The following is a 25,676-nucleotide window of genomic DNA, read 5'->3' on the forward strand; positions in this document are numbered from 1 at the left end:
CAGTGCGCCAGGGTACACCACTTAAGAACTTCAAGATAAACACACTGCTAATGAGTTTCTAAGAAGTGACTGCAATCCATCAGAAAGTTTTAGACAACATACTTCTTTTTTTTTTTTTTTATTTTTTATTTTTTTAAAGATTTTGTTTATTCATTTGAGAGAGCGAGAATGAGAGAGAGAGAGAGAGAGAGAGCACATGAGAGGGGGGAGGGTCAGAGGGAGAAGCAGACTCCCTGCTGAGCAGGGAGCCCGATGTGGGACTCGATCCCGGGACTCCAGGATCATGACCTGAGCCGAAGGCAGTCGCTTAACCAACTGAGCCACCCAGGCGCCCCTAGACAACATACTTCTTAAGCTATTTTCCAAAAAGAACATCAACATCCCAATGTCCCAACCATGTTGAGGACCATTAGTTTCTCCTTTTTTTCCCCCACCTCAGTCACCCATCAAGAAAAAGTTGATAACTTATATTTCTATATTGATGGCCTTGTCATTATTTCTAAAAACAGTGCTCACACTTCAACATGGGGCTGTAGGACTCAACGGCTCAGCCCGTTTTCAAAATGGCCGGCTTTTTAGCCATCTATGGGAGAGAACTGAAATTCAAGCCCACTCTCACCCCTCCTATCCACAGGGCTGCTGCCCGACCGGTGAGACACAGTTACAAGCCTGTCAGAAAGAAGGGTCTGGGGGGATAAACCGGGAAACAGCCCAGTCCTTAGGGTTTGTAAGGAGGGCCTTGTGATCACCTGAGAAATCCCTGACACACACACAGTGCCGGTTACTTGGCTCCCTGATCAACTGGCTTTATTTTTGTTACCCATGCCACAGTCCCCTGCCAGGGGTTGGGGGCGGGGTGGATTTAGAAAGTTAGCCAGTCCACAGGCATCCATCAAGGACCTTCTTATGAGGCAATATTCTTTCCCTAACGTGGCTCAACTGGAGTGGGGAAACAAGATAAAAGTTACAAAACAATAATACAGGAGAAGTTACACCATTCATGATTGCTATTTAAGTACAGATTTCCTACGACTAGACTATGGGCTTGAAAAGGGATGCGAAAAGGGTCTGCCGGGACAGGCAGCACCTAGCTAGGCAGGTAAGGGGTATGGCACGCGCAAAGGCTCAGAGGTTGGGGAAGCACAAGGAGAGGCCCAACCTGGTTCTAAGGGAAGGTTGATGGAGAGGGAGCAGGTACTGGGCCTACAAGAATGAAGCACCTGCCAGGTTCTGTACCTGCCGAGGAGCTGGCCGTGCCCACACCCACTTCAGAGGGGCCCTTGTGTCCCAAGGCCCCACCATTTTGCTATTATGGTTGACTGCCCTGGACCTAAGTGCAAAAGGAAGCCAGGGATAGCCTGTGGTGGAGGCAGCTGCTGCCTAAGCCCCGAAGGCCCTATAGCCCCAGGGAGTGATGCACGGAACCAATCACACCTCTTCCCCAAATGAGAGACAAATAGAACGTGAGCCAACAGTGGGGGAGACTCATGCTGTGGGCAGCAAGCAGCAGCCTTGAGCTACTTGAAGCCAGGCCCGAGCGGGAGCCTACAGGGACTTTGTGCATGCCAGCAGAGACAGAGCAGAGTTGTGTCTCCAGCAGGGCGGAGCAGCTGATGGCCTGCTACTGTAGGGGTCAGTCAGACACTCTGGTTTCATCCAGAACGACCTTCCAGGGCCTCTCCAGCAGGCTTTGGGCAAGGCGCATCCTTCCCTTAAAGTCCTTCATTAACCAGGGGAGGGGTTCTCAAGCCTGGCTGCAGAGCAAAATCACCTGTGGGACTTTGGAAAAAACTGCAGACAATGGGCCTCACCCCAGAGTTCCTAAATCAAGAATTTCTGGGGATGGGGTCAGGACAAGTGTGTACTCTTTAAATTCCACACCTGATTCCAATGTTCTGCCACACCTGAGAACTGAATTAAGGCAGGTTGAGCACAGACTTCTGTTCCTGGCAACCTAAGAAAGCTCCGCATTCACAGAGCACACTGTGAACCTCAATGATTTAAAATCATGTTCATGGGCGCCTGGGTGGCTCAGTTGGTTGGGCGACTGCCTTTGGCTCAGGTCATGATCCTGGAGTTCCCAGGATCGAGTCCCGCATCGGGCTCCCTGCTCAGCGGGGAGTCTGCTTCTCCCTCTGACCCTCCCCCCTCTCGTGTGCTTTCACTCTCTCAAATAAAATCTTAAAAAAAATAAAATCATGTTCATTTTTCTCACTCCTACACACATAAAATTATTTTTACTGGGAAAAAGCAAATTTCACATCAATTTAGCAATCCCCAGTCTTTCAGATAACTTCTGGTTCTGAGTTCCTATTTAATAACATTGCTACAACACTTAGAATTTACAAAGCACCTTCACAGCCAAGCTGTGTGTCCGGGACTCTATCAGGCTCTCTGCATATATCTCCTCCTGTACCATTCTAAAAACTCTGTAAAGTGCCCACCAATTGTCCCTAGTTTAGAGATGAGAAAATATAAATTTAGGGAGGTTAAGCCCAACGTCAAAAACTTAGGACTGACTAAAGCAAGGTTTTAAACTCAGAACTGTCCGGCTATGGTCCTCTGGTGTTTTCCTGATGCGCTCTATATAGTGATCCTCACTACTCCGTGGAAAGCGGCAGGAATTACCATTTCCCCACCGGAGATATGAAAAGACCAGTCCTGAAATTCTCTGGTCGAATCACACCACAGGAGAGCACGAGGGCTTGAATCCATGACTGCTAAGTCACACTAAGCCTCTCCACTTAGCCTTGCTGATCCAACACAGTGCTTGGGCAATGGTAGGGACATTGCCCCCATTTTGGGCAAAGGATTATTGAAAACACTCATTTACTTACTCAAATCATTGTTTTTAGACCTAACCCAGGACGAAAAAAAATTCTCCTAAAAAACCTTCTTTTTTTTTAGTGTAAGAAACTATCCTCTTACCCTTGGTTTGTATCAGTGATTTCCTGCCTTTCAATGGTCTGAACCCCACTGTAATATCAAAACTGTTTCACAGATTCTCCTCTACATTATAATTAATATAGCTGCTAATTAAAATGTATGGATCTGGAGGCACCTGGGTGGCTCAGTCGGTTAAGCTTCTGACTCTTGGTTGCCGCTCAGGTCATGATCTCAGGGTTGTGAGATCGAGCCCCACATGGGGCTTTATGCTCAGAGGGGAGTCTGCTTAAGAGTCTCCCTCTCCCTCTCCCTCTCCCTCTGTCCCTCCTCACCCCCGCTCACTCTCTCATTCTCTTTCTCTCAAAATAAATAATTCTTTAAAAAAAAGTAAAATAAAATGCATACATGAAAAGCATGACTTAATTCAGAGTAGCTTTTAGCCATATTTTCTCAATTGCAACATCTATATATTTTTAAACAATAGCAATAATTCATTTAAATAATAGCAATAATTCAAGCAATAGCAATAATTCATAAATCTTGGAATTAGGCAGTCTATAAAAATGCAAAAAAAAAAGAAAAAGCAACAGAAATCATGACAGTATCCAATGAGTTAAACGTCCTTGTGTCCCCACTGTAAATAACATTCAGCCTCTTCCAGATATGTCCAAATTTACACAGCTACTCAAACACATACCAATCTTTATTCATGCAGGTCACAGAAAAAAAATTCTCTTACTCTGATAAAACTCACAGACTCGCAGTCAGGAGTCTTACCTAAAAATGATGGCAGCAGGACTAAGAGCGTGTTGGTGTCTTCATCTCCAAAACATGATGAAGCACTGATGATATTTTCACTGAAGTTCCATAAAGTTTTGCAAACCAAGCAGGCCAGCTGCCAATCGGTAGGACCAAAATGTCTTAAACAATCCACCAACCTGAGTTTTAAAAAAGTCAAACTGAGAAGTCATTTAGGTCAGAATCTTTTTTGTATTTTTACCATAATGATTATCCTTCTGCATTATTTAATATGTATTATATGTAATTCAGTGATTATTTTTTAAAATTTTCACATCTACAAATTTAAGTAGCTACAAAGTAGCAATAACCGACTTCTGAATTATTTTAAGAGTCCAGTGGAACTTAAATTCCCTCGTTAGCCGTAGCTTGGCGGTTCCAAATGTTGAAATACCTCCACCCTGGTAGAATGACTAGAGGGACCCAAGCTCCCTGGGAAACTATGAGAGAGTCAGGACTCCACACCTTGAAACTTACTTTTTAATGCCACCTCCTTCTTTCAGGATGACACGCTTGTCTTTATCCACAGTGAGATTTAGGAGAACGCCACAGGCAGAAAAGCAAATATCCTGATGCTTGGCATCCAGCAGTGCAATCATGAACTTATGTACTGGGAGGGTAGAGAATAAATACAGACCAGTAAAGCTCAGGGTTCCCAGATGTGCCTTATTTTACAAATGGCAAAGGGAGAAATGGGGGAGTGGCTCACAAAACTGGAAACTCTGCTAGGGGACTTAATCCATTCTTCCTAAGGCTTTCGCCATGCCCAGCCTCGGATTCGCCAACATCCATTGCATCTAGAACCTGCTCCCCATCCCCCAGGTCCTCAGTCCCCAAGTAGTGCTGTATCTGACCCAGACAGCAGCTCCCTCTCCAGGGCAGTGATACAGTCCCTTCTGGTAGAAAAGGGAAAAAAAAAAAATATTGGGTCCAACCACACGGGTGGCATTCATCTCTAACATCTGATTCTTCTTAAGGGCCTTTTTGAACCTTCACCAGCAATTTTCTTTAAATACACAACCCCGGGGGAGGATTGTAGGCTCCTGTTGAGATCTTCTCTAAAGTCTTCCAGGGTTTGTAAGAGAAGACTTGCTCAGGGGGCTGGAAACTGGTCCGTAGCAAGGCAGGGCTTCCAGGGTAGAGGGCCGCTCAGGTCAAGACAGGCCCCCCACCTTTGGGAACCACTTTCCTTTACTTCTAGGAAATGGAACTCTTTGTCTTGTTTTCTTAACACCCCCCAGCAGGGGCCGGGCGAAAGGTTGGGGGAGGTTGGATAAAGTGTGCCCTCTGCCTCCTCCTGTTCTCCCCCACACCTGACAGGTGGCCATCCTGCTCTGACTTTGGTCCCATGGATCGGTCAGACACATATATGTGTGTGTTTCAGAGTCTAAAGAATGGGGGCGCGTGGGTGGCTCAGTCGGTGAAGCGTCTGCCTTTGGCTCAAGTCATGATCCTGGGGGTCCTGGCCTTTGGCTCAGGGCATGCTCCCTGGGGTGGGGGGGGTAGGGATCGAGCCCTGCATTAGGTCATGATCCCAGGGTCCTGGGATTGAGCCCCAGGTCAGGCTCCCTGCTCAGTGGGGAGTCTGCTTCTCCCTCTCCCTCTGCCCCTCCCCCCACTCATACACGTGCGCTTTTGTCTCTCTCAAATAAATAATCTTAAAAAAAACAAGATCTAAAAATGTACACCAAAACGTTAACAGTTTATACTCTCTGGGGGAGTGAGATGATGAGTGACAGTTTACTGCTGCTGCTTCCAACCCCCCCCAATATCTGTATTATCTAAATTCGCTATCATGGATAATTAGGAATTTTCAGTTATTATTCTTACATGAAAGATTTGAGACATATAGAGGATGGTTATTTGGGTACCCACCACCCAGTTTAAGAAATAAAATGTTATGAACCCAATTTTATATCTTTCAGCATCCCTTCCCCTCCAAAGGTGTCTTCTGTCTTATTTCCAAATGCCATTTGTACCTTATACCATTACTACATAAGTACATTACATAAACAATACTCATGATTGTTATGCGTGTTCTAAAACCTACTTAATGGCATTATTCTTTATCTACCCTGCTATCACTAGCTTTTTTGCTCCTGTATTACATGTTTGAGGCTGATTCATGTTGATCCATGAATCTCTAGTTCATTTATTTTAAGTGATGCAGAACTTTTTTTTTTTTTTTTGTAAGTAGACTCTACTGCCCAGTGTGGAGCTCAAGGCAGGGCTTGAACTCACGACCCTGAGATCAAGACCTGAGCTGAGATCAAGAGTTGGACGCTTAACCAAGTGAGCCACCCAGGCGCCCCGATATAGAACTTTTTGTTGAGTGAATGTCATAATGTATTTACACTTAGGCTTTTTCCATTTTTTGCTATTACAAGCTGTATTGTTATGGACATTCTAGTACATGAGGGAGAATATCTCTTGAGTCCATTCTCAAGGACAGTAATGATGACTATAGATTACTTGTTTCCCTTAAACACACACACACACACACACACACACACACACACACACACCGTCTCAGAGCTCTGAAGACCACTCATAAATCAGAGAGGAACAGGGAGAACACTGTCCAGATCTATCTTGGCACACAGAGCTGAAGGCCGTAAGTACAGATGGAACAGAATGTAAAGCACTACTCGTCCCAGAGCAGAAACAAGTATCACATTGTCATGACCCAAGCTCTAAAACTGCTTAGCTGTTTATTGGCAAGAAGAACATGTTTATGAACATTAAGTGTCATTAACTCACCATTTTTCTGCACAATGAAATCGCAGATGTCACGGTCCTGGGAGAGGTTTCCAAAAACACGCACAGCCTCTAGGATTCCATCCATGTTATTACTCACAAGAAGCTTTATGAGCACTGGGTTTGGGGACCAGAGACATAAAATCAGTGAATTTAACTTTCAATTTAAAGGCTGTTAGACATCAGCATCATACTAAATACCAGCAACTCAAAATTTTAAAGTGACAATAAAACACAAACTAGAAGGGACTTTAGCAAGAACTAAGACCCTATGTTTCCCCCATATTCTGATTTCTTAGAATCAAATCGGGCTCTTTGATATTGTACAAGAAATCAGAAAATATGAATGACACCAGTTCTGTGTTTCGTTAATAAAGTCGAAATCCTAAACATTCATCTACCCAAACCCAATTCTGGACCTTACATTCAGCAATATATAGCTTTTTGTCTTGAATTATGGAATTCTTCACTTGGTAGTAAGATAAGTTGTTGATTGTGGCCGTAGCATTGATCACCAGCTCCTCACAATCCTCAATTGACTTGTGTTCTGAAAGAAAGTTAGGAAGAATGTATGGAAGACTTGTCGCTGGGGCAGAAACATGACCTTCTAACTGTCCCAGCAGCAGCGCCAGGGTCAGGCCGTTGTCCCCGACGAGGTCCGTGCAGGGACATTGATTCCTGCTTTACTTCCCAGGACTCTCCCTGCAGGGAAATGCACCAAACCCAGGGGACCACTCCTGACCAGGTTCTAGAACACTCTAAGCTCCATCGCTCCATCAGGGGGTTTGGAAAAATTGGGCTGATTTAGGTTCTGTGATTATAGTCAAGTGAAGGTGCCAACGCACCGGCAAGCCGAGCTGTGTCTCATCCCCACCAGTTTGCAGCGCTCCTGAGCTCTCCTGGGGGCTCTCTCTTGTGAGTCTGTTCCTCACTCCTCCACCTCTCAGCAGAATGACCCTTAGGGCATCATCTGTCCATGACTCCTATCCATGCTGCCCTCCAAACACACAGAATCTGATCACTTCGCACCTCTTCTACTACCACTTGGCCCATCCCTCACCTCATAACTGGCTTCTCTTCTTTCACCTTCCTCCCTGAGTCTATCCTTAACACAGCAATCCTTTAATACTAAGTCAGCTAACATCACTTGTCCTACTTGGGCCTCAGGCCCTACCTGGGCAGCCCCAGTTCTTTTTTGGGGGGGTGGGGCACAGAGGGAGAGGAAGAGAGAGGATCTTGAGCAGGTTCCACGTCCAGCATGGATCCTGATGCAGGGCTCGATCTCATGACCCCCGAGATCATGACCTGAGCTGAAATTAAGAGGTGGAAGCTTAACCAACTGAACCACCCAGGTGCCCCTGGGCAGCCCCAGTTCTGACATCTCAGGTCTCATTTGCTGTTCCAGCCCTCAGGTCCCCAGTGCCAACAACACTGATCTTCTTGTCCTTTTTTTTTTTTTTTTTTAACATATCAGCATGATCCTTCCTGGACCTTTGCACTGCTATTCCCTCTGTCTAGAATATACTGTTTCCACTTATCCACTTGGTTCACTCCTCACATCCTTCAGGTTGTTGTTTGGATGTCACCTTATTGAACATAGTTTCCTTAACCTCCCTACATAAAATAGCATCCATTACTCTCTTTCCCCTATCCTACTTTTATCTGCTCCATAGCACACGTAATTATCTGACCTGTTATGTGTTTAACATTTGTCTTCTGGTCCTAACAGTAAGCTCTATGAGACTAGGGATTTGTCTGTTTTATTTATTGTTGCATTCCCAGCAGCTAAAACAGTCTGGCACATAGGGGTGCTCAATAAGTAGTTGCTGAATGCACCAATGAGTGAGGGATTGAGCTCTTACTCCGCACATGAGACCCTTAGCGAGTCTCTTCCTACCTTTCACTCAGCCTTCAGACTCACCTCCCGGCAGATGTAGAAAAGCCAGTTAAGAGCCCTAGTTCCCTCCACCCCCAGACTGATGACACTAGACCCTGGGCAGTGTTCGGGAATCTGGTTTTTTTCTCTTGCCTTGGGAGGAAAATTCATTAGCTCGTCCAGGAAAGGAAAGGGTAGCTCTTCTGTAGCACCACCTTCTGTATGGTGTCTGGCATCACCCACAGCTACTAGGCATCCGTCACAACAGCATCAAGTGCTGTACGCGCACTCAGCCCCACAAAAGTAAACGATTAATAATGCTTCAAATGCACTTATAAGCATTTGAACCTACAATAATTCATATTCTAAAGGTGCATCTGTCTCGGTTCAGGCCACCATAACAAAATACCACAGATTTGGGGCTTAAATAACAGAAATTTCTTTTCTCAGAGTTCTAGAGGTTGGAAGTTGGGGTCAGGATGCCAGCGTGGTTGGGTTCTGGTGAGAACCCTTCCCGGCTTACAGATGGCCACCTTCTCGCTGTGTCCTCACATGGCGGAGAGAGAGCAAGAGCAAGCTCCCTGGCGTCTCTTCTTATAAGGATGCCAATCCCACCACGAGCACCCTAGCTTCATGACCTTGCCTACACCTAAGGATCTCCCAAAGGCTCCATCTCCAAATACTATTACACTGAGGGTTAGGGCTTCAACATATGAAGCTGGGGAGTGGCAGATACAATTCAGTCCACATTAACCTCCTAATATCCCATTCTACATATGAGACCACTGAGGCTGAGCGGTGTTAAATAGAGGCCTGACTTCACAGAACCCACATCTGAATCTGGGTGTTTCTGACTCAACCATCTGCTCTTTCCATTGCATCCTGAGTGCCCACTAGAGCTGCCTTGGGCAATCATTTGCTGCCAGAGGGCTTGAGAGAATCACACAGCCCTGTGTAGCTGACTCACCGATGTAAGTCAGTCTAGAATTTGGAGCTTGCCACTAAGGCAGCAAATGTCTAAATCTGGCAGCTTGCTGAAAGGGCTAGTCCTTATTAGAAACATTTCTTTACATTTTCTTTTTCTTTTTATTATTTTTTTAAAGATTTTTTATTTATTCGACAGAGAGAGACTCAGTGAGAGCAGGAACACAAGCAGGGGGAGTGGGAGAGGGAGAAGCGGGCCTCCTGCTGAGCAGGGAGCCCAATGCGGGGCTCGATCCCAGGACCTGGGATCATGACCTGAGCCGAAGGCAGATGCTTAACGACTGAGCCACCCAGGCACCCCCCGCTTTTTTTTAAATACCCTCTGCAATGAGACTGGCCTCTAGAGACAAGTCCTGAGTTTCCAGCCCCTCGGGCCTCATGTCCTGTGTACGCCTTGCTGCTGGTGCTTATCATGTTTCCTGTCCACACGCCTGCCATGCCTCCACCATAGACTTGGAGCTCCTAGAAAGCAGATACTACATGTTTTTAAACCTTGTTATGCACTGAATGTTGGCGTTCCTCTCCAAATTCATATGGAGAAGCCCCAACGTGAAGTCACCCCAGTGTGACTGGAGCTGGGGCGAGGGCCTGCATGGAGGCAATGAAGGGTTAAGTGCGTCATCAGGACAGGGCCCTCATCCAATAGGGCTGCTACCCTTACAAGAGGAGGAAAGTAGCATCTGTTAGCCAGAAAGCGCATCCTCGCCACACGCCAACCCTGCTGGCACCTTGACCTTGGGCTTCCAGCCTCCAGAACTGTGAGAAAATAGATGTCTGTTGTTTAAGGCCCCCTGTCTCTGGTAGTTTGTTATATGGGAGCCTGAGCAGACTAAGATAAACCCCCTTTAGCATAGGACTCATTGTGCACTAAGGACTCAATAATGGATTTTTTTAAAAGATTTGTTATTTATTTATTTGAGAGAGAGAGAGAGAGCGCGCGCTCACGAGAAGGAGGAAGGTCAGAGGGAGAAGCAGACTCCCCGCTGAGCAGGGAGCCCGATGCGGGACTCGATCCCGGGACTCCAGGATCATGACCTGAGCCGAAGGCAGTCGCTTAGCCAACTGAGCCACCCAGGCGCCCTCAATAATGGATCTTAATGAAGAGCAGGGGGCATAGTTCAAAGGCTACCCCCAAACATCATTTTCATCAGGTAGTAATGTTTCTTACAGCAAGAGAATCTTCCAGAGCTTGGTAAGTAGTGGCTAAGTTGATCACTCTGTGCAGCAGTTAATTTCCCTGCTCACTGGTGGCCAGGGGTACCTGTGGGAAATGACAATGCCTAAAAAGTAGAAGGGGGTGCTATAGACTGAATTATGCCCCCTCCCCAAAATTCATATGTTGAAGCCCTAATGCAACTGTATTTGGAAATACAGCTTTTAAGGGGTAATTAAGATTAAATGAGGTCATAAGGGTGGAATCCTTATCTAGTAGGGCTGGTGGCTTTTATAAGAAGAGGAAGGGCGACACCTTGATGGTTCAGTCGTTAAGCATCTGCCTTTGGCTCAGGTCATGATCCCGGGGTCTTGGGATCAAGCCCCGCATCGGGCTCCCTGCTCAGTGGGGAGCCTGCTTCTCCCTCTCCCTCTGCCTGCCGCTCCCCCAACTTGTGTGTGTGCCCTCTCTCTCTCCCTGACAAGCAATTTAATTTAATTTAATTTAATTTAATTTAATTTAATTTAATTTAATTTAAAAAAAAGAAGAGGAAGAGAGCGAGAGCGCATGCTGTCCGAGGGCGCACGCCAACAGAGGCTGTGTGAGGCCACAGTGAGAAGGCAGCCATCCCCAGGCCAGGATGACAGACCTCACCAGAACCCAGCCATGATGTCAGCCTGATCTCAGACTTCCGGGCTCCAGAGTGTGAGGACATGCATCTGTTGCTGAAGTCACCCAGTCTATGCTGTTTTGTTGTAGCAGCCTAGCAGACTGGGATGGGTGTTGGTACCACGAAGTGGGGTGCTGCTGTAACAAGTACCTAAAAGTGTGGCATCAGCTCTGGAACCGGGGATGAGGGAGGCTGGAGGAGTCCGAGGTGCATGCTAGAAATTAGAAATGTTAAAGGCAGTTCGAGTGAGGGCTCAGAAAGAAAAGAGCAGAGCTGGAGAGAAAGCTTCCATCTTCTTAGGGAACACATCAGTTATCATGAACAGAACGTTGGTAGAAATATGGACATAAAAGGCCATTCTGGTGAGGTCTCCGATGGAAATGAGGAACATATTACTGGAAACTGCAGGAAAGGTGATCATTGTTGTAAGGGGGCAAAGAACTTGGCTGAACTATGTTTGCAGTCTAGTGTTTTGTGAAAGGTCGAACTTGCAGGCAACGATATTGGATGTTTAGCCGAGATTTCTGAGCAAAAGTGTTTGAGGAGTGCCTTGGCTTCTCCTGACAGTATAGTAAAACGTAAGGAGAGAGAGATGAATTGAAGAAAGAATTGTTAAGCAGAAGATCTGGAAAATTTTCAGTCTATCCCTATGGCAAAAAGTGTGGAAGCATGTGCTAGAGGGAACCAAGCGTGCATCTGGAATATCCATCAGCACAGAGCTTCTGGGATTCCATGGGCAGAAACACTGCCAGTTTGGACAGAAAGGCTCTGAGACAGGAAGGCTATCCGTGCGTGTGACAGGACAGGAGGAGAGAGCTATTGTGCTGTGAGTGGGCATTATTCTTCCAGAAGAGTGGAAATGACCCCAAAGGGGAGTGAGAGGTCACAACCAGGGCCACTGCCTTGGGTTCAACAGGCCAAGACACCTTCGCCCCAAAGCCCTGAGGACGAGCCCAGCCTGCAGAGCCCCGGCACCCTGACTGACAGAGAAGTGGAAGCCGGACCACTGGCCCCGTGGGTCTGGAAGGCAGAGCGCTGAACCAAAGAGGATTGCTTTCAAGTCTTAAACTCCAATGGAATTCACCTTGCTAGCTTGGAGACTTGCCTGGGAACTGCCACCTTTTCCTTTTCCCGTTTCTCCCTTTGGAATGGGAATGTCTATCCCAGGCACGCCCCACCCCTGTATTTTGGAAGCATGTAACATGTCCGGTTGCACAGGTTCACAGGAGAGGAATTCTTCCTCAGGATATATCGCATGTGGAGTCTCACAACATCTGATTTAGATAATATTTAAATGAGATGTTACCCCTTAGACTTTAGAGCTGATGCTAGGATGAGTTAAGACTTCTAGAGCTATTGAGATGGAATAAACGTGTTTTGATGTGAGAAGGACATGAATTTGGGGAGGGGGGCAGGAGCAGAATATTATTGACTGAATTGTGTCCCCTCCCCCAAATTCATTTGTGGAAGCCCTGACGTCCAATGCGATTATAACTGGGGACAGCGGTTTTAGCAGGTAAAGTTAGAAGAGGTTGGAAGGGTGGAGTCCTTATCCGATAAGATTGGTGGTCTTAGAAGAAGAGAAAGAGAGATCATCCCCTCGCTCCCTGAGGGAACACTCTGAGGAACTGCCATGTGATGACCTGGTGAGAAGGCAGCTGTCTATAAGTCAAGGGGAGAGCTCTTGTCCCAGACCCCACTGGCCGGCCCCTCGACCTTAGGCTTCCCGCCTCCAGAACCACGGGAAACAAATTTCTGTGCTTTAAGCCACCCAGTTTGTGATGGTTTGTTATGGAAGAGGGCAGTGGCGACTAATGGGGGGAAAGGGACCTGAATGACTGAGGGCCATAACTGCAGACGCTGTACAAACCTGAGTAAAAGATACACTCTCATCAGGTGGACTAACCCAGGAAAAATTAAGGATTTTAAACTCTTTGTGCTTAGTTTGGCCAATTTTTGGCAATTTGATTCGTACACTTTTTTTTGATTGTGATAAAATTCACATACCATAAAATTCACCCTTTTCAAGGTGTACATTTCAGTGGGTTTTAGTAACTATTTTTTCTTTTTCTTTTCATATATATGTATATATATGAAAATATATTTTTATATATATTTTAAACCTGGATTTTAAAATTTAAAACACACACACACACATATATATACATATATATATATATGAATTACTTTTGAGGCAGTTCTGAGCAGAAGAGGACTTCTCCCACCTGCAGCTGGGAAGGCTCATTGAAGTGAGCCGAAGGCGCTCCCGAAACCCTCGCGCGCCCGCCGGGCCCGGGGCTGCGTCCCCCACAGGCAGCAGCGGCCGGCGGTGTGGGCCTTACCCAGCGTGGCAAGCAGCAGGCCCACGGCGTGCGGGTTAGCGGCCAGCGCCGGGCCGATGCCAGGGTGGATGGCTAAGTTGGCGAGCACGCGGGTCAGCTTGATGAGCACGTCCTCCGCCTGGGCCCGCGGCCTCGGCGCCTGGGGCTGCTCCGCTCCCGCCGCCCGCTTTTCCGCACACAGGTCCAGTTTGTAGAACGTATGGAACAATGACAGCAGGGTCGGGATGCTCCCTTTCTCTTTGGAAAACTGTTCGCGAGCCTGGTTATTTTTCGCTGTCAGGTTGCCGAGGATAAAGACAATACGGACGACTAAATCCTGCAGTAAAGGGAATACGGTTACAAGCGCACCAGGGCCGGGACCAGTCCTGGGAGAGACAGCAGTATTTAATTTATTAACGAGCTACTTAATAGTAGAATGGAACACATCTGGCTTCTACTAACTTGTCTAGTATTCGATTCGGTGCAAATTGACAGAGGAGATTAAAAGCATTGAAAGAATACAAACTGGGGGATGCTATTAGCAAGGGCTGTTAACTTCAGATCCTTCATCTGAAATTCCGGCTAGCCTTTTTTTTTTTTTTTTTTTTTATCCTCCCAGAGAACTCTTAGTTGAGTGGGATAGGATTACTGATAAGGTGTTATGTAAATCTAAGTATTGACACTAACAGGTTTCTTGAGCACCCAAATCTTTCCCTGAGAGTTCGCCTCCTACTGAAGCACTGTGTTTCCAAAAATCAGGTGTTCCTCACGATGGTTCATCAGAGAGCTGCTCTTCCCCAACCCAGGCTCCACAGACTTCTGGCGCAGAATAAGCTTTGCTGTGGGGGGCTGTGTTCAGCACCAGTATTCCTGGCCCCTACTCGAGATGCCAGTGGCATCCCCAGATGTCACGACCAAGAAGGTTTAACCATTGTTTTAAGAAGAAACAATGTTGAATCATTGTTTGAACTCACGACCCCGAGATCAAGAATTGCATGCTCTACCAACTGAGCCAGCCAGGCGCCCCCCAACCAAAAAGGTTTAAATGTTCCCTGGGGGCAAAATCACCCCCATTTGAGAATCACCGTGTCATATAAATATACCACTTTAAAGCAGTACTTTTCTTTCTCGACCAGGGTAGGGGTTATGTGGGTGACACCTTTATCACGATTTGCTAAATTGTACATGTGTGTTTCATGCACTTTTCTGCATATCAGCTATATTTCACAATAAATAAATGTTTCTAAAAATCCCAAGCTGAGAACAATTTACAACTAAACAGGATACAAAAACAATTACGTTCTTAATTCTACAACAGACAGACAAACAAGTACAGTTGGCCTTCCCCCTACCCACGGATGGTGAGGAAATTCCTCTAGGAAGAAGAGACTTTATTTATTTATTTAAGATTTTATTTATTTACTTGAGAGGGAGAGAGCACGAGCGGGGGGGGGGGGGGCAGGGAGGAAGAGGGTGAGGGAGAAGCAGGCTTCCCACTGAGCAGGGAGCCTGACGTGGGGCTCCATCCCAGGACCCCGGGGATCATGACCTGAGCTGAAGGCAGACTCTTAACCGACTGAGCCACGCAGGCGCCCCAGGAAGAGACTTTAAAGAGACACTCACGGAGGGACTGTAAATGATCTGGGTGCTAACTCTCATTGTGCCAGGTGCTGTGCAATTCGACAGACAAGAAACTGGGGTTTGTAGAAGCTGCCTGGTCACACAGCTAGCAAGGAGTGAGTCAGGATTTGAACCCAGGATGCCCCTGACCTGGAGTCCCTGCCTCCCACAGGGCCTGTCCTGTAGGATCTCCTTTGCTTCGCCTTTCGCGGAGCAGTTAAGGAATTATCTGTTTTTAAAATGCAAATATGTGGGGCACCTAGGTGGCTCAGCCCCTTAAGCCTCTCTTGATTTTGGCCCAGGTCTGATCTCAGGTATGATCTCAGGGTCGTGATTTGGAGCCCCCAAGTTGGGCTCTGCTCTCAGCATGGAGTCAGCTTGTCCCTCTCCCTCCTCCTCCCCAGCTTGCAGGTACTCTCTCTCAAATAAATGAAATCTTTCCAAAAGAAGTAAAATAAAAAACAAAATAAAAAGCAAATATGTCAGCAGGAGGGATTCCCAATAAACCCGGCTTTGTTTATCAGATCTGTAGTAATTAGCAGCCTTAGCCAATGGGGACAAAGGGGAGAGGCCTGGACCTGTTTTAATCGGGGAGCCAGGTCTAGGTGGGACCTGAGGGGTGGGGGGTGGGTAGCACAGGGACTGTGTGTGCCAGAGAGCGGAGGGTCACAGACCAAGGACAAGACTTCCGGATTTGCCTGGGGCGACTCGGCCAACACCGACTTGTTCCTGCTTGTTTCTGAAAGAAGAGTTTTCCCTGGCAGGCCGAGAAGAAGCGAGGCCACTGCTTGTGCAGCTGGGAACCAATTGTCAACATTAAGAAAGTCGGAGGCTAACACGCCAGCAAGAACTGGAGCTGGTCCAGGAGAGAGTTCACCCTGGGAAAAACCTCTGCTCAGTGCGCAACCCATGGCAGCGAGTCATCCAGTTGGGAGAACCGGCTCCTGGGCCACAGGGAGCCCGAATGCCAGTCTGTGGATAAGTCTGAACGCTCGGGGCCTGGGAGAATACACTCACAGGAACAATATGAGAGAAGGGGCTCTGAAGAGCTTCTAATCTATTTGCGAGGACAAGGCTAACATACGTGGGGTAAGAGCAGAGACGAAAAGGGCCAAGCAGGGAGCGAGACACGGAGAGGGATTAGGATCCCCAGCTGGAGAGCCAGTGAGTCTAGTTCATACATGTGAGTTTACCTAGCCACTCTGTGCCTCCATTAACTCATTTGTAGAATGGAGAAAATATTGTGTTATGAGGGCAAACAAGACAAAACAGGGAAAGCACAAATCGTGAGGAATGATTCAGGCACTGTTCTGAACCATTTTCATGTACTATCAATAACATGTTAGTAGCATTAAACTGTGTAGGACAGACCTGATGGTCTTGGAGGAGTTTAGATGAGAGGACACCCAGGGAACCGTGTGTGTGTGTGTGTGTGCAAAATTACCTCCAATGGACTTGAATTCAACCTTGAAAAATGTGGGAAATCTGGCTCTCTAGAGGAGAGGATGGGGTGGGTTGAGCGGTCGAAAGCAGTGGGTCTTGAGAAAGAGGACATGGGACAATCCCCTTCCTGGGAACCGGGGTCACTTTGTCTGTCTCTGATCACCAGATGGTTCCCTAAAAAAGCTGAAGTCTGTGGGTCTTACATCTAACACACGCACACAATTTCATTGTAGTACCCGTCACTTGACATAAAACCAGTGGTTACTTCCCATAATTCCTAATGGCAGAGGCTCCTCCCTGGGTTCTGGAAGGAAAGCACGCCTCCACCCTGGCCACACCCAACAGAAAAGCAGGCCGTTTTCCAAACACGACAGAGGGTATTTCTGAGAATAAGGTTCCTCGAAGGTTATTGCATTTTATATTTCCTAAGCTGAGGAACAGGAGCTTTTTGCATCAACTTTGATGTATGATTTCTGATTAAAGACCCGCCAACATGAGTTCTACCTCTGAAAAATTATAATAGTCAGCCGTAATAATAGTTGTGGCAGCAGCAATGAACACAGCGTTTATGACGTGCCAGGCACTGTTCCAAGCATTTAGACATACAAATTAATTCATTAAAAGTGATAACGTGTGGTCCTTTCATCTGAACAAAGCTGTTCCCAAGCTCTACCATCCAGGTAGTCCCCTCCCTCACGCACTCGCACTCGACAGGAGCCCTGTTGATGTTTCTGGACTTCACGCTGTGCCCCAGATTGTGCCCCTCTCCCATCTCCTCAGAAGCACGGTGAGCAAAACAGGGAAGACCTTCTCTGTGATTTTGAATGACTTCTTAAAAAAACGTAAAAAGCAGTTGTATTCTTTTTGCTAAATCATGTACTCCATTTACCCTGTCAAATGTCACAGCTGTCTTGGGAAGGATGCTGGACCATTTCTTCTCCCTTCTCTCTCTTCCCAGGCCTTGCTACTTCACCTCTGCCTCCCTGTGTTTGTTTTACTCCTTCGTAGAATGCAGCAGGTGTTGCTGGTCCTGTCGTTGCTGACCTGCCAGGAGGATTCAGACCAGATCATCCCAGGCTGGAGAAAAAGGCAGCTTGCCTTAGAGATCACTGTCCTTCCAAATTCAAGTGAACTCCACCCACTGCCGCACGTGGTCTAATCTGGGGGAGACTAAGTGCTGCTTTTCTTCTTTGAGAAATTCCCTTGGTCCCTTGGACTTCTAAAATTCTTCAGTTCTCCTGTGTGGACCCTAACATGGCATCGATTATCGAGCCCCACGTGGGAAGGAGAGGCCCTGGACTTCAGCGCAGGAAGAGTTAACGTGGCCACAATACCTCTTTCCCTGCCTTCGGATGGAAAAAGGAGGGGGTGGCTCCTGGGAGCCGGGGTGCCAACTGAAGGATGGCATGCGAGACCAACAAATGGGGGTGGCAGACTGAGCGGCTTGCAGCACTGAGCTCCCAGCGACTGCTATGCTCACCGTGTCTGTCCTCCTTCTCAGGGTTGGCTGAGGCAGCTTTTCATCCCCCTTCAAATATATTCTCTGCAAATCTAGGGAACATGGAATAGGCCAAACTAGAAGCAGTCTCCCAGGAGGTTGGCGGAGGTGGTGCTTGTCCTGACCCATCTGGAATCCTGAAAGCCCCGGCGGGGCAGGAGGGCCTCACAAGGCCCCTTGGCTGGCCATGCGTGGTCGGCACTGTGCCGAGGACTGCCTTGGACAGTATCATAGAGAGGCTATGTATTGTCCCACAACCCAGTCCTTCTCAAGTCCACAGAGTGCCACTTACTTAAATATTCTATAAAGATTTGAAAAATTAGAGGTCCAAATTATCAATTTGTAGAGACCACAGCTTGAATCCATAGCAGAAAATCATTTCGTCAGGATACAAGTCTCCTTCAAGGTACAGATTCTCTCCTTTATTCTCAGACAGTATCTGAGAACTACCTATAAATCAACCCTGAACTTTTGGAGCATTTTTATTAAATTTAACACAAGGTTGCAGATTCATACCACAGCTATGAATTTTGAAACATCAAAATGAAGATGAATCAGGAGAGAGAATTTTTGTTTAAAGAAAGCAGTCCAGTACAACCAGTTCGTATGGACTTTCTCGTTTTGCATAAAAGCGGACCTGGGTGCACAATAGCTACAGCCGGCGAGGGCTCGGACAAGCAGGGACGCCTGTTGCAAGAGGCCTGACCTCCAATGCACCTTCCCGTCATGGCCTGTGGGACATTCTCTTTAGTTTCAAATATGTCGTGCCCTCCCGAGCAAGAATGGTCCTCAGTCTCAATGGGTGCCGCGCTGCTATAAATGAAATTGCTTTAACTGGAACAAAGCAAGGAGCAGGACTCAACTGATCAGCTGGCAAACCCCAGCGGCAGCGGTGTATTGATATTACTTTCCACGTGAGAGAGATTGGCCTCAAGTCAGCGAAAGAGGCTTTCCTTCTCAGAGACGCGCAGACTCAGGCTTCACGGGGCTCACGGTGCCCAAAGTCCGACCCTGGTGAGAAGGGGCAGGACTGGGGCCATCTGTGCTTACAGACCGATTCCCAAACTCCTTCAGCCCATCTCCTCCTTCCCCATAACCCTCACCTGTCTGATACCCCGGACTTGGCCGCACAGGTATCTTTGATTCTTGCTCCCCTCATCAACTACTTGCCGAGTTCCCTCTGCTCTGCCATCTCAAAATCTCCCCTGACCTCTCCTTCCCATGCCTGCTCTGGGGGGCCTGTCTGTAGACTCCTGCCCCAGACCCTTGTGGGATCCTCCCTCGGTGATCAACATTAACACCACTTCCTGAAGCACAGCTCTTAGGTCATCCCCTTGCTCAAAAACATCCACTGCCTATTAAACGTCAAAGGCAGCATCCGGTACACCATCCAGCCCCGTGTGACCAGTTCGGCGTGACCTCACATTATTACTCCCGCCCACAGTCAGTCAGCCAAAGCGAACATATTCCTCCTTGAGGCCCACACCCTTCCTACTGAGCCTTAAAATAACTGGTGGGCATCATGTAGACCATAGGGAAGGAACCATATCAAACTACCACAGAAAGGATAAACCATGTTCAGCAGACTCCACTTACTTAGGAGAGAACTACTTCTACTAAGTATAATAAAACATTTTAGAAAGATTTTCAAGATACCCCGTTTAAAATTGGGTTAGAAACTTCACATGCAATGTGGATCTGAGAGCTGAATCAGGATTTGCAATTTGCAACATTTACTCAACTTCCCACCCTCAAACGAAACCTCAACATTAATCGAACTTATAGGTGGCTCGAAGAACAGATCAATTTTACCCATGTGGAAGGCGGACTGCACTACTGTGAAAATGCTAATTAACCCTAGGGTCCTGAAAGTGGGTCAACAGTTTGCAGAAGTGCTGAACCCTACAAGATGGAAGATTCTGAGATGTTGGAGACTCCAAACCCAGAATCTAAGTGGAAGATCACTTAAAAACCAGAAGAGACTACACTTGATGCCTCATCTATCCATTCCATCCGCAGCCATTTACTGAACACCAGCTACATGCTTCTGGATGTGGCTCTCACTCTGAAGTAGCAGGCAAGGCTAGCATTTCACTGTGCTCTGTTCTTTTTTAAGTCCGCAGACATAAATCAGGCGTTCGGATTCCGTGCTGAGCGGGGGAAGAGCCAGTTCCACGAGGGCAAAGCGGCAGGAACTGGAAAGAATGAACAAGCCGAGGGCTTATTGTGCTGCCCGCCCAGTCAGGGGTGCAGACCAAGGCCAAGGCTGAAAAAAGGAGCTAGCTCAGCCAAATGCTAGCAGTAGCCACTGGGAATGTGCCTGCAGTGGGGCTGGGCAGAGAGCCGCAGGGCGCGCTCCTGCCGGGCAGGAGGCAGAGGGCGAGCTGGGAGCCAAGCTGCCATATAAAGGCTCCAGGGGAAGGGGTGGAGGTGCCTTCCTAGCCAATCCTTACCGGCCCCCACACAAGATGGAGGGGAGGGAGAGGTGACGGCACCCCTGAATGTTCCCCGCTGTGGCTGTGTTACAGACGGACAGCTAGAAAGACGGCAGATGCTTGTGCTTTCAGCACACTCTGCAGACATTCCAGGTCCCGCTGTCAACACGACGATGTCCAAACATTCCAGACCAGACGGTGCTCACTGGGTGTACATGGCTGAACATGATCCCTTACCCGAAAAGAAGTCTACATGGAATGAGAGAGGCAGGACTTTGAAAGCAGCACAAGCAAGGACACGTCCGGCGAGTCCCAGACTGTGTTTGCAAATGCTCTGATGACGGTTCTGCCTCTGGAAGTTCTGTTTGAAAAAAACAAGAAACTGACCGTATTTAAAAATGGAGAGGGTTAGATGGGCAGTTAGTTGCTCAGTGGTTGTAAGCGATGGGAATGTAGATAAAGGTTATTCCTTTTGGACCATGACCTCTGTAAAGTATTGCCCGTCTTACAAAGCTTATTTGAGGCCTTTTACTGGATCTCCTGCCCAATAGATATTTACAGAAGAAATGGGGAAAATCCCTTCATGTTCTTCCAGAAAACAAACCCAAACATATTTTGCGGTGATGCTAAATGCAGCAATGCTGACGTCAGAGGCACCTCCTAAGGCCGGCCCTGATTTCCGAGGATGATATTGACCCTGCTCATTCCTGCGTTACTAGGCCCATCTGTTTGTACATTTGGTTTTGTACCAAATGTAGTTTACACCATAAATCATCAATATGTGCACATTTCTTAAACGAGATTTGTCTTTTAATTGAATTTTGGTTAGCATTTGTAATAGATGTTCTACCTAATGCTAAAGTTTAGCTTTCAAACTGCATCAAGCTGACTGAAATGTTGTGTTTCAGTCTCCGTTTGGGGCAGGGGGGGGACTGGAGTTATTAGTTGTACCATGGATCTTGGACCAATTAATCTCCTCAGACATGAGCCAGAGAAGTTTCCCTTGTTCTCCCTGAGGAAGTCCTTTGTAAGAGCTGGGAGGAGTGGATTCCTTTTCTCTGAGACTGTTGATAAACCAGAAACCCTGGCTGGTACCACAACCATCAGCCACAGACAGGCCCACCTCACTGGAGGGCTGTGTGCAAAGAGAGGCAGAGCCAACTGGGCCGTCGTCTGTATACGCACTAATCTTCCTCAGATGTATCTGTGGCAAACTTACAAAGTTTAGATATGGGTCTACACTGAACTTTCTCAAAGCAGGACATTGGCAGGAACATATGGTGATTACCTTAACAATAAAATTTGGGGGTGACTTCACTAACTGTGAATCAACAATTCATGGTTTGTCTAGTTACCTGAGGTTGAGGCCACTTTTTTCTGAGGGTCCTGCAGGAGAAAGCCTGAACTCGCCTCTCCGAAGTGGTTCATTCCGACCAGCGTCTGAAACCTCACCAATGTGATGGCTGTGTTATAAAGCGTTATCAGTGTTATCACTGGGTGTGGTCCGACAACTCCTTTTTGGTTTGTTTTCTTTTATCCAGGACTAGTTGTTTTGACACATGTCTGGCGGAAAAAAATTCATGGACGAGTCTAATAAACCATCTCATTTTCTCTAACTAAGAAAGCCTTCAGCTATTGGTACAAAAATCAAAAGGCACGGTTATCCCCACTTGCTGGGGACACCTACACCAACCCCTGGTTTGTCTTGCTAGTTTGGCTCCTACTTTGGAAGGGAGATTCACTGTCAGCCACAGGCCCTGCAGAGAAAGACTGACCCTGTGTGGCTGATTTGATTCATCACTTTAAAATCTCTTGAGATTTTGTAGAAACCCTCCGCTGTCAATATTGGAGAAAATTGTTTTAAGGAACAACCTTAATAATTTATACCACAGGGCTCCCAGAGCTGCCAGGCATTTCAATCACTTGAGGAGCCTCTAAAAATAGGTTCTTGCATCCCATTCCAGACCAGAATCAGAATCCCTGAAGGTGGGGCCCAAGAACCTGTATTTTTAAAGCTCCCCAGAAGATTCTGATGATCAGCCAAGTTTAGGAGCTACCACTGACTTAAATCAAGAAAGAATTAGAATCTCTCCATCTTAAGACCTACTGGTTGTTTTTATAATATCACTTTAAAAAATAAAAAAATCCGTATTCCTGGTAACAAATTCTCACAATACAGAGGTGTAGAAAATAAAAGTGACAATGCCCCCCACCCCTTCATTATCATTGATGTGATAGACACAGATTAAGTGCATTTTAAAAAGACCCATTCTTATATGCAGAAGTCAGACTTTACCTTGACAAGAGATGAATATGAATAATATAAAAAAAAGGGAATTCTCTCTCACTTTTTTTTTCCCTTTTGGCATTTTCTCATACAATTTCCTTTTTTTTTTTTTTCTTCAGTGGGAAAAACAGCAGATAGGGGAGGAAATCTTCTACTTCTCCCAGCAGCCATCAGCCCTGGTGCTACCTGGGTCAAAACAGAATTTCCCCCTTGGTGGACCATGGAAGTGGCAGGCACAGTTTCCTGCAAAGCTCCTCACCAGCTTGATAAAATCACTTAAAGAGGTGTGTGTAGGGGTTTTTCTTTTTCCTTCCTTTTCCTTTTTTTTTTTTTTTTGAGATTTTTGTTTCTTTATTCTTTGAAAATATGCTTAGCCATGAACCCGATTTGATTTAAAAATGAATCTCAGAAAAATAAAATCTCTGCTGATTACCAGTGTAGCCCTCAGACTTTTAAGACAAAGTTAACACTGACCTCTCAGAACAAAGACAAGGTATATAGACTCTGCTTGTTTAATTGCTTAGTGATAGCTATGTATATTAAGAGACTACCAATCTTCCAAAGTATATGTCTACAACCCACCTTAGTCTTGGATTTTTATAAACAAAAATAGTTATAGAAAGTAATAATTCTATAAGTTGCTGGAGGGCTGTTGGATTTTCCAAAGATTGGTTCAAAGCCTCAACATTCAAATAAATCTCAGGTGTAGCAGTTTTTAGCCACTGCGGATTAATACACTCCCAGCAGAACATGCATGGTGTGGGATTTCTGGATTTACTTTTATTTCTAAAAGCAAGGAAATACAAGTCATATTCACCTGGCCATTTGGGAACATGAACCTAAGACGCTACGCTGGTCTGAAATAATTTAAAATCCATTATTTCTGTTTTACTCTTGTGTATGGCAGTTCACCAATGTGAAAAATGTGGGAAAAAATTATTATTATTTCCCCCTCCAAAGTAGGAAAAAGAAAGTAAATATTTAAGGAAGAAGTACTAGAATACTAGAAGAAATATTTTATTATGCTTTACAGATTCCAAAGCATTTCAAATACTCAAAATTCATTCTTTCAGCACTTTATCATGCGTCTACTACGCCAAGCATCATCTCAGGTTTATCAAAACACAAGGCCTGTGTCCTTCAGGAATTCCCAGTAGTGGGTGAGGCAGCTATACAAAAAAATAACCATTTGGAGACTCACAAAAGAAATATTTACAAAGACCTATGGAGTATGGAGCTTTTGGTTAATGATTTTAGGAAGTAGTTGGGACACATAACTACTTCCTTGTAGCCTGAACAATTTCCCTGCTCTTCTAAAATATTTTGGTCTTGAGGAAAATATAAATTACGTATCCATTTTTCTTACTAGAAAAAAATCAGAGATGGTTCAAAACTGTAACATTTCATTCTTTAGGATAAGTAAAACACAGCATAGAGTCAAAGTATAATTTCTGAAGAGTTAACAACATGACTCTCATACAGATATAAAATTAACACATTAAAAAAATTACTTATCTCATTAATGAGGGAGCCAATACAAGGGTTAAGTTGGCTCCAAGAACAATCAAAGAATTGGGTGTTTACAAGCATTTAAAAGAATGTTAGATTACTAGGTTAGATACACACCTGGCTAATAGCCTACAGGGTCATAAAACCATAACTTTTGAGGTTATCTTGTCTACCAGAGAAAAATCTACAAATTAATGTGTAACTTTATAGTGCCTGGGTTCTAATCAAATAGTAAATAGCAAGTTTAAACACAGATACATTCTCATGGAGAATTAAGCCCTGCCTATTAAACAGTTCCCCAGCATGACTTTGTCAGGACATGTAGCCTCCCAGCCCAACATCTTATTTCTAAGGTTTGGATAATTTTTCTTAATTATAGTAAAGCGGTTAAGATTAGGGAACATTCTGCTTGGGTCCTTAGCTCTGGGTGTACTAGCTGGATGCACTGGCTATGTTTAAATCTTTAAAATGATGCACGGATGTGGGAGGAATTGAAGGTCTTGTAAGGCTTCACAGAGGAGGGGACACAAGAGCTACATCTTGTAATATTAATTGGGCCTTGAAGATGAGAAGTGTCAAGGGATATTTCACCAAAGAGTCCCCTCAGGTCTGCTCACTAAGAGCCTATTCATATTCAATTTTATTTAAGACTTTTTTAGGTGACACTTTTAACAAGTTTTATTATGAGTTTCCCCTCCTAACTGCAAGCAAATAATCACAAAAGGTAAGTGAAAATTACCAAAGGCAGAGTTAACAATCAATAGAAAAGGAAGAGAGAGAAATCTACAAAAAGAAGACACAGACATTTAAAGAATCTCATCAACAGACTCATGCTCCCAGGATGGGACAAATAGCCTTAGAGTAGTAATTAATGCTTGTAATATTGATCCTTGGCATCAAGAAGAGATTAAATTATTTTTAGTATCTTTAAGAAGGCAAGGAAATATGTAATATATCTGAATATGATTTTTACCACAATGATAAAAATAATGTAATAAGTTATACATTTCTTTGATGGTTCTGGAAACAACGTGTACTGTACATAGTTTGCAAGGAATGCTTCATTCTTCTCTGAACCAGAATAATTTTAATAGGAAAGCAAAATTATCATATAGATCAACAGAGAAAAATATGGCTTTGGAACACCAATTTTGCTTTACAGATAACTATTGGTCCAAAGTGAAAAGTAGTTCACTAAGAGGTATGGTAAAATTTTATGCCAATTAAACTTTAAGACAGTTAGTCCCTTGAACCAGAAGAAGCATACTTTTAACTACGTTGACATCTCAAGTGTCTCATAGTGGCAAGATACCAGGATATTTGTCTGTTTACTAAATGTGGCCATCATCCGAGCTATAATCAGAAAAACAAACAGCTATTTACTAGTAATGCTACAGAACAATAGGACTATTTGTCTGTCAGTACTGGACTGATGGGTT

The 25,676-nt window shown here is 45.6% G+C and overlaps 1 protein-coding gene across 2 annotated transcripts in view; it reads right to left on the reverse strand.

Moving 5' to 3' along the window:
* The window catches only part of ARMC2 (armadillo repeat containing 2), a 107,529-nt gene that overhangs the window by 5,427 nt on the left and 76,426 nt on the right, over positions 1 to 25,676 (reverse strand). For both annotated transcript variants that reach the window (XR_003521484.1, XM_027602554.1), the window contains exons 13-17: positions 13,467 to 13,782; positions 6,866 to 6,988; positions 6,445 to 6,558; positions 4,162 to 4,294; positions 3,664 to 3,824 (exon numbers count right to left, since the gene is read on the reverse strand). Coding sequence is in view for 1 of the 2 variants with exons in the window: in XM_027602554.1 (XP_027458355.1) it covers positions 3,664 to 3,824; positions 4,162 to 4,294; positions 6,445 to 6,558; positions 6,866 to 6,988; positions 13,467 to 13,782 (847 nt within the window). In the remaining variant the exon portion in view is untranslated. The remainder of the gene's footprint in view (positions 1 to 3,663; positions 3,825 to 4,161; positions 4,295 to 6,444; positions 6,559 to 6,865; positions 6,989 to 13,466; positions 13,783 to 25,676) is intronic.

Source organism: Zalophus californianus, chromosome 7 (assembly GCF_009762305.2).
Source record: "Zalophus californianus isolate mZalCal1 chromosome 7, mZalCal1.pri.v2, whole genome shotgun sequence".
NCBI classification, from domain to species: domain Eukaryota; kingdom Metazoa; phylum Chordata; class Mammalia; order Carnivora; family Otariidae; genus Zalophus; species Zalophus californianus.